Source organism: Dermacentor albipictus, chromosome 1 (genome assembly GCF_038994185.2).
Source record: "Dermacentor albipictus isolate Rhodes 1998 colony chromosome 1, USDA_Dalb.pri_finalv2, whole genome shotgun sequence".
Classification (NCBI taxonomy): domain Eukaryota; kingdom Metazoa; phylum Arthropoda; class Arachnida; order Ixodida; family Ixodidae; genus Dermacentor; species Dermacentor albipictus.
The window spans coordinates 246401172-246410399 of NC_091821.1; the positions used below are offsets into that span (position 1 = coordinate 246401172).

General features: G+C 50.9%; 1 protein-coding gene across 3 annotated transcripts; it reads left to right on the forward strand.

Moving 5' to 3' along the window:
* The first annotated feature begins 6 nt into the window (after positions 1 to 6).
* LOC135907938 (uncharacterized) lies at positions 7 to 7753 on the forward strand. 3 transcript variants are annotated; one of them, XM_070531141.1, is made up of 4 exons: positions 7 to 1145; positions 1187 to 1453; positions 1500 to 1728; positions 4958 to 7753. In XM_070531141.1, exons 1-4 carry the CDS (start codon positions 273 to 275, stop codon positions 5110 to 5112), a joined length of 1524 nt encoding a protein of 507 aa, XP_070387242.1. In that variant the 5' UTR covers positions 7 to 272; the 3' UTR covers positions 5113 to 7753. The 3 variants fall into 3 exon arrangements, with proteins under 3 accessions (XP_070387242.1, XP_070387243.1, XP_065295813.1); XM_070531142.1 differs by having other exon boundaries at positions 9 to 1145; positions 1509 to 1728; XM_065439741.1 differs by having other exon boundaries at positions 9 to 1145; positions 1211 to 1453.
* The last annotated feature ends 1475 nt before the right edge of the window (positions 7754 to 9228 follow it).

Genomic DNA, 9228 nt, shown 5'->3' on the forward strand with positions numbered 1-9228 from the left:
GGGGCATGTAAACAGGAGGCGCGCGCGCGCTGTGCGATCAATGCGGCGCCAGTGGCGGCGTCAGCGGCGGCCCCAGTGCGCAGGGCGGCGAGCGTGCGCACTGGCGACCTCTTCGATCGTCGCCAGAGGCGCGCTCCCGAGCCGCTCGGAGTGGCACGGAGCCGGGCCGAGGGCCCCAGGGCCGCGACTGCAGGGCGCAGCCGAGACGCCATGCGACGGCGCTGGGCGAGCGGTGATCCACAGCGAGCCGGGCCCTAGCGCCTGGCGGGGCCATGCAGAGCCCTCCAGCCATGGACTACATCAACAGCCTGGTGATGGGCGCACAGCACCGCGACGGGGGCCTGGCGCTGCCCTCGCTGCTGCTCGTGCCCAGCCTGGGCGAGCTGGTGAGCCAGTTCAAGCAGGACGTGCACTACGTGCTGGCGGCCGACGACGGCCGGCGGCCCTCCAGGGAGGACGACGAGGCGCTCGGGGGCCGCCGCGACGCCAAGGCCGACCCGCAGCAGCTGCTCGTCGCCGGCGACGCCGTCAAGGTGTCCGGCCTGGACTTCCTCGGCGCCCAGGAGGACAGCGGTGAGTGGCCCTCGCCTCGGCGTGGCGCTCGTGCGCTGAGCACCGCGCTCTGCCCACCAGGGGTGCAGTTCATCAAGGTGGAGGCGTACGAAGACCACAGCCTCAACCTGGACGGTTTCGCCAGCGAGTCGCCGTTGCTGCACGAGAACAGCAAGGACGTGGCCCTGAGCACCATCAACCAGGACCCGTCGATGCTGCTTGAAGACCTCACCAAGCACAGCACGGCCTTTGAAGAGGCCGCCGACATGACCGACCTTTTCGTGACACCGCTGGGCGAGCAGAACGCGCCCAACAGCTTGGTCGCGCAGCCGGACGGCAAGGAGAACAAGAAGCTCAAGAGCAGGCGGCCTGCGTCGCCGCCGGCCAAGGAGGACAAGTGCTGCTCCGCGCCAGACGAGCCGGAGCCCTCCCGCGACAAGCCCGAGCCGCAGGCCATGCTCGAAGGCAAGCTGAAGATCACCGCCAGCAACCAGTTGGCCCACAGTCTCAACCTGGATGTGCTGCCAGTGGACTCGGTGATCCTTGGGAACTTTCTTTTGGTGCCTGACGCGATGTCACCGGTCAAATTTCAGGTAAGTCACGACGTGAACAGACTTGCGAGTTTGAATGGCAGCTTTCTTCGCGGCGGCTATCGCAGATTCTGCATGAAGACGGAACCACCATCAAGGAAGTGAGCATCAATGCCATCTGCAAGCTGGAAGGTACTAATCCCACGAACAAAGACAATTCAGGTGCCGGCGAAAGCCCAGGATCCTTAAAGAAAACCCCGGAGAGCCCACCGAAAAACTCGAGGCCCTTCCAGTGCGAGATGTGCAGCGCTACCTTCAATCGCTTGGGAAACTACACACGCCACCAGAAGATCCACACGGTACGCACAAAGGTGAGTAATGCTGCTGGTTATCCAGGGCTGCACCACATCCCAGCAGTCTTCGCAGGAGGACGAGCGGTTCCACTGCAAGGAGTGCGGGAAGAGCTTCATTCAGCGCTGCGACCTGACTCGACACCTCCACGTGCACACGGGGACGGAACCGCACCGGTGCTCGCTCTGCGGCAAGGGCTACATCCGCCACAGTGACCTGGTCACCCACCAGCGATTCCACAACAAGGAGAAGCCCTTCGGGTGCCCTCACTGCTCCAAGGGCTTCTCCCAAAGAGGTGGGCGTCTCAGTGCGGAAGCAACTCGGGCGCGCTCGACCCGTTGCTGGCGGGTCGCGTCGTAACAAAGACGTATTGAGGGAACGATGACCATTGGGCTGACGGATCGGCGAACATTCGAATTGCAATGGCATGGCGTTGATGCACCTCTCTAGGACACAGCCCTTTAGCATGGCCTCAACTAAAGTGCTGTGTTCTCAGCGGTTGTGTCAACTGATAATGCGTATTAGGAGCTGATTGCGCACGACCGCGAAAATGTTTGTATTGCGCTGTTGGGCTCTAAGCAAGGAAACCGACACGTGCACTGGATTTGTCTTCGATCAGTGTGGCTTTTGTGGCTTTGCGATAACAAAATACTAAAGTACCTAGAATACCAGGTGTTTCACTTTCAACATTCTGAAAGGCTGCCTGTGGCTGATAAGCACAACTGTAGTTCGTGAGCTGGCTTACTCGAAGAGGCGGACACTACTTGCACAAAAAATTGAAATGCACGATCGACTAATTAACAAAAACTCTCTAATTAAGTTTTCAACTAATTATGTTATGGTCCATATTGCAACTTACAAATTCCAGCCGTGGAGTTCGCAAGGCGGATCCACATGGAACGAATTTCAGGATGACACCAGTTTCGAGATATTAATTCCCGAAATTCGCATTCCAGTTATTTTGTGCTTGGAATGCATAAAACAGTGTTTTGATAAAAAAGTCACTGGAACGCCAATGTATTTCTCCGCAAAGTTCGGGAATTCATATCTCGAAACTGGTGTCATCCTGAGAATTCGTTCCAAGTGGATCTGCATTGCGAACACCACGGCTATAATTTGTAAATTGCGATATGGGCCATAAGATAATTAGTTGAAAACTTAATTAGTGAATTTTGTTAATTAGTTGATTACGCATTTCAATTTTTTTTCATGTAGTGTCCGCCATTTCGAGTCCACCACCTCAGGAACTAGAATTGTGCTACCTGGCCACAGGCAACCTTTAAGAATTTTTGAAAGCGTTCGCTGAAACACCCTGTATATACCCTTTCGCTGTTTACAAACATGGGCCCTGGGCGGCTTCCGGTTTTGCTCACTGATGTAGTCCGTTAAATCTAGCGAGCAAGAAAAGCATTGACGGCTATATCGAGCATCAGGAGTGCGTTAAACTCTAATCTCGCAGATTTTCAACACTTTTCCTCTGTACATAACGACAATTTTGCTAGTCAAAATTGCCGTAAGTTATACAAGAAATTTTATGTATTAATTTTAAAGCGTAATGTGTATGTCTTTTATCTCAAAGCTTAAAAATAGACTTTTCGCACAGTGAACGAACTTAAAAACACGCTTTGTGTTCCGGCGCAGCAGAGTGGTAAGACCCGTCACCGGAAGTTTCTTGGGGCCGCTGTCTCGCTGCTGTTATCGCGCTGGTGAAACCGTCTATAAACAAACGTCTTGGTTCTTTGGTGGTGCTGTCGACACCAGTTAGAACGCAAAAAGTGGCACTGTACTGTTATATTGTGTATAAAGGGAGCATGTGAGTAAGCGTTAATTGAGAAAGAGAGAAACAATACCTAGGCGTGCGCCTTCGCTAATACGTGCATAATTTACGGAGGGGGAGGGGGGTGGTAGGCGCATCGTAACTTTTATTTTGTGCTTTGGTCCCTAATATCAGAGAATGTCAGCGGACACATATGCATGAAAGTGTGGGACTAGGACTTTTCTGAAATTTTGCCATTCCTTTTGCGTTGCGTGTCCGATTAGCTTAGGGCATAATTTGTGGCACAATATCAAGCAAGCTACCAAGATCAAAAGATGACAAAATGGCGAATTTCATGTCAATTTTTTTTTCACTAGTGGTCCCAGTCATACTATTTGGATCAAGCTATGATGCATTTTCGTTTTTCTTTCTGTTTTTGTGCAGCGAAGCGTGATAGTTGGACAGTAGAAAATAAGAAAAACGAAAAAAAAAATTTGCACCGAAACAAGAAGTGAGAGATTTACTACGTCAGAAGAGTCAACAAGCCGGCCTGTATCAGCATGTTCTGGCCTGATTCCTGGCTTTTGGTTCAGAAAAGGGTAATGAAAAAAGAGAGATGAATGACGATGGCTGTGGTCCATGTTGCGCAAGAAGTCCATTGGAAGACAGAGCCCCGTTGCGGTGTAATATGGTACACCTGAAGGAACTAGCTCACTAGTAAGTAATAAAGGCAGGCAGGGTACTGCAGTGACGCAGGTTCAAATCAGCGGAGGTTGGTGGACGATGTATCTAACGAAACGCATAAAAATCCGTGTTCGAAAACTTGCGCGTATTCAGCACACGTAAATCTCACGAAATTAGTGATCATGCGAGGAGTAATGCTGTCTGAGTAGAAGGAAATCTCGCTGTTATGTAATGAGGCGTGAGGAAGGTACTTGGGGAGACCGTCCTACTACAAATTTCACTGAAGAAATGTGTGTGTGTGGGGGGGGGCGCCTGAGTGCGTGGTTGATGGAACAACGAGCCAGCAGGTGTCTCTTACTGGGTCTTGAAACACTTTTCAGTTGTCAAGAGATGAAATTGCTGACTGGTGTGAAGCTGGCAGATTTTAGGACACGCATTAAGGTGGTAAGCAGTGGGACGTAGGGTCGCCTTTCAGTTTCAGCCCCCGCCGAAACAATAAGGGAAAATCAAGGGATCATTTACGGGATCGTAGAGAAGAACAAGATGACAAAACAACATCGCTATACTTAGTAGGTGGCCGCGAAATTCTAGGCGACGCGTGTATTGAATTGCTAGTTGCTGTCATGGTCTCTCTGAGAATAGCCTTTTTAAGAGCTCGTGTGATTTCCCTGTCTTGCGTCGCTGCACGGACACTTGACAGACAGGTGTTGACTCTAGCCAGCTGTCGCCTATAGCTTGACAATGCGCAAATCGGGCTTCTTTGTGGCCGCTCTTCTAGCCTTCCTACCAGCCTCAAATAGTGTAACCTTGGAAAAGAGTTAAGAAGAACTGATTCACAAGTGACATTCTTTTCCATTAACGTAAGGAGGTTATGACCTGTGTTGCACTCGCAACAGTGACTACCATATTCACCAAGATGCGAATCAACTTGCCCTGCTCGTTTGCACACCAGAGAAACGGTTGTTCGGAGCTTAGCGTGTTTCCAAACCACATGTCGATTATCTTGCACCAGTGCAGTCACGTCAGTTTTTGGCAGCCGTTTCCCGCGAGGCGTACACTGAATGCGTTGACTGTCGCTCTGCAGGGGACCTCAACCGGCACCTGCGCTCCATTCACCTGCAAGTGAAGCCTCTGATGTGCGGCCACTGCCACAAGAAATTCGCCAAGGAGGCCACCCTGATCCGGCACATGCGCACTTCTCACAGGGAGATGCTGCTGCAGTCCGTTCTCAAGGCGTAGGGCCGCCTTTCGGTTTCAGCCACCGCGGAGCGCCACTGTTGTCATTAGCATCCTGTGTTGTCGCGCCCCGCTTATTTGACGACGCTTTGGAGCTGCACGTTATTTTTTTGCATACATGCGAGGCACACGATGTGTACAGTTTCTACGAGACCGTAGCCATTGGTTCGAACGCCTGAATTGCACAGATCCTACATATGGTGCTTGTTTGGTTGCACGCAGCATTTGGTTCGAGCGTTCAAAACCGCTTTCAAGCAGCACTTTTTTGTACAGGCGTGCCGTTGTAGCAACGGGCAAAGGTGGCGTTAGAATGTGACAACATATCGTCTCAAGCTGTTGTGAGCACCCACGGGCTCTGTAGACACCACTTGTTGCATCCTCCAAGGTGCAGTGTAAGTCTGTGAAACTGCACACTTCCTAGACGAAGATAGGCGGATATTTAACTTTTTTTTTGTTTTTGCTGTTGGCCGTAGCTGTCGACTTATGCCGCGGCTCCACTCAGAGCATTATCCCCCGAGCGTTCCTCGTGAGTTGTTGTTTTCTTCAGGCGCCACTGCACGAGAAAGCAGAAAGCATGCACTCCAAAGTTAACCCGCTCCTCGCACGCTTGATGTGTTAACGCCCCTAAGTGTGTAACATCGTCCCATGCCCAACAGTCCCTCGACTGAAAGCAATTAAGCCAATAATATGGGACAGGCTGCTCCAACACTCCCTTACAAGTGTTAACTGGGCGATAACAGCGGAAAAAGCTTGAGCTGGATCACGATCTGTTCCTCGCAGAGCCTATATGACTGCACTTGGCCAGTGACGAGCGACCAGCGTATCTAATGAAGCGTTGCTATAAGCACGAGCAACCAGATTCGGCAATGGCAACGGCGAACCACGCCCACGATCGCAGCCAACGAACCCCATCGCCCAGCGAGCTAAGCCCTGGTTTTTTGGGACTACGTTACACCGTCGGCAGGGCGAGTAGCTTTTTAAGTGCGTGGAGTGAGCAACCCGGTGACTGTTGTGCGGCTGGGCAGCGGCGCCCATAAACAACGGAGCGCCGCGCGCCGGCCGCCGTGCCGCGCTCTGTTGACGGCGGTGCAGGGCGGCGCCCTCCTCTCTCCGGCGGAGTGGGACCGGCGCGCTCGGCTGCCTGTGTTCTCCCGGCGCTGACGCACGGCCGGCGCGCGCGCGCGCGCGCTTTGCCAGCAACCGCTGCGAGCAGCAGCCGCAAGCAAGCCACGCGCGAGGGGCTGCCGCGGCGGCGCTCCCCTCGCTCTCTTGTGATCAAGTCAGGGCTGGAAACTCCTGATTAACCATGTCTTCCATTTCGCAGAGGTATCCGCATGCCTTCTCGGTGTCTGTAAACTTTTTGGGTAACTTTAGATGTCTTACATTGAGAGTACACGTATTTTTGCTGTTTCGGGGAGGACAGGACGGTCCGCTTCTCAGACCCGCCGCTGGCCCTGTCCATCTCTCTGTGTACCGAAACCACGACCGTGTGTGTCGGCCAGTGCGCGTTCGTTCCGACGGAACATCCAGGGCTTCCGCTGTAGAGTCTTATCTATGTGTGTGTGCGCGTCCACTTTGTTAGACGCATGAGCGTGTTTCTCTCTCTCTCTCTCTCTTTTTTTTTCTTTACGCGGCCAATGTGGCGCGCCGGGCGCACTGATGAGCCACCGACAGAATCAAAGATACACAAGTAGGGCGGCAGAGCGCTGCGATTGTCTCCCAGCGCGCTTCGCCTCCAAGCTTCGGGGTCTGGGCGCGTCGAGGAGAAGCCGACCCGGAGCGGCGCCACCAGCGCCGCCTGTGCGCGTTGACGGCGGTGCACATAACTGTGTGTCTTTCGTTCCACGCCTGTGTATGTCGTCGCGTGAGCAGTCACATTCACTCGAGCATTAAATTCCGGCGAAAGACCGCACCCCTGTTCGCTCGCACCATGCAATTCTGCACCAAAGACTGGTGATGTTGCGGGTCCTCTTTCGGCCACCGTTTCTTTCATTCTTTTCTTTTTTTTTCTTTTTCGCGCGCGGCTAGTTGTTGAGCATTAAAGGTTAGTGCCGAAAGAGTAGAAGATTGTCGCACGCCGACGAAGTTAGGCGTGCAACACTAGTCGAATACTCGTGACCTCCACAAAAAAAAAAAAATGCCAAAGAACAACTGCATTCGTTGGTTGAGACGTCGTGCTACGTGGTTGATCTAAATGCAAAGCGGTTCCTGATGTACACTGGCTGAAGCAACGAAAGATTTGATAATCCTCCCCCCTCCCGTTTTGTTCCGCAAAGAAAATCAAACTGAGCCAGGTGAAGGAGAAATATGTGTTTGTGGATTGGCTGCAATGTGCGACGGCGCTCAATTGGCTTGACCGGCATCGACAAGCTGGCCCCTTCCCCGCTCCATGGGGGCAGGGGGGGTCCGCTGTGGGCAATAATTGTTTCTCGCTGTGCCATATTGTTGTATCAGAGTAGACAGAAACGTGGAACCTTGAAACCCCTTTGTTCCTTCTGTGATCTCCCTCTTTTTACGACTCTATTTTAATATATATTCACTATAGTATTTTTACAAACTGTATTTCAGACGATAATTTAATTGCTGTTGGTACAAAGAAAAAGATCTGGTATGTGAATCGTATAGCATCCAATAAAACCGATAACGTGCGCGCTAGAACAACAACAACAAAACAAATGTCTCAGTCTGCTCTTTCTCTCATTGTTTCTCTTTGCTTCTTTTTCTTTTCTATTTTTTTTTTCCTTCTCCAAACGTGTCTGAAGTGTCGAGCAGGAGCAAAAGGCAAAGGCAAAGTTGTCGATTCTCTTGCAATGGGATGCGGTCGTGCCTTCAAAGGCAGCATCATCGTGTGCCTGGATGCGTGCGTTTATACTGGAGATGTATTTCTGCGCAATTTGAGACAAATCGATGGCGCTGTGAAACGCGCCATGAATGAAGTGCCTCCGATTATCGGTCATTCTTGCTTTCGTACTGATCGCAGTGGTTTTGCCTATAACGCTCTATAGGCGGTGCCTATAGCTCTATATATATATATATATATATATATATATATATATATATAAAGAAATACTACAAGATAAATTATGCGGAAGTATCGGAAGTGTACTCACGCATTGTGATAACCATTGACTAACACTTGGCGTCAGCTTAATTTCGTGTTTATTTATTTGGACGACTTCCGTTGTTTCCTGGCTTGTCTCCAGAACGCTATAACTGCTAGATTAGTTCGATATCTCGCGGGGATTTTTGCCGCAATATGCTATAATACCACGTAACTGCCGGTATACGGGGTGTCCCAACTATCATGCACCAAGATTTTAAAAAATATGCAAATGCCACGTACCTCGACCTACCCAAGGCAACGTTGTTTGCCGTCGCTTGGAGATAAATTATTTTTCTCATTCCGCCTAATTACATAATTAGTGTTAATTAATTAATCAACTTCTCAAATATTAAAGTTAGATGAACAGTGTCAATGAGAAAATTGCAGAGCAACATGAAAAACTCCCGATACGGCTTTCTCTTACCCAATATGTGCTACATAAAAGTTTTTCCTAGCGTGAAAGAAACCCGGGAAATACACGCAAAATTACCGCGCGACTGGCGCTCGAGGCACTTTGCAGGAGTTTTTCATGTTGCTCTACAAACCCCCGTTGAAGGTGAGTTTGCTTCTTGCCGAGCCTTTGTGCGTGCGGGAAAGCCTAGCTCCTCTAGCATGTGACGTGCGTCGCAGCAGAGCGAAAGTGTAAAAAAGAAAGAGAGCTATGGACCGAAGGGCGCTTCCTTGTCTGCTATTGGAACCAGCTGTCATCATCAAAGCGTACAGGGCGCTCAAACATGAAAAAGAAACACATAATCGGTGCGCAGACTTCATTTAGTGTGGACATATGATCTCAGACATCACTTACCTATAACTGCCAAGTAGCCCTGCCATCGCAGAATCCGGCCATACTAAAGAAAAAAAGATAATTGGCTACTGTAGATGCAAATCAGCTGTTCTGTTTTAAATATGTCGCTAGTGCGCACTGCACTCCACCCAGTCGAAAAATTTCTAGTGTCGTCGGGAGTAGGTTGACCGATGCCATTGTATGGCTGCGCGAGCGCGCCATAGTCGTTCAC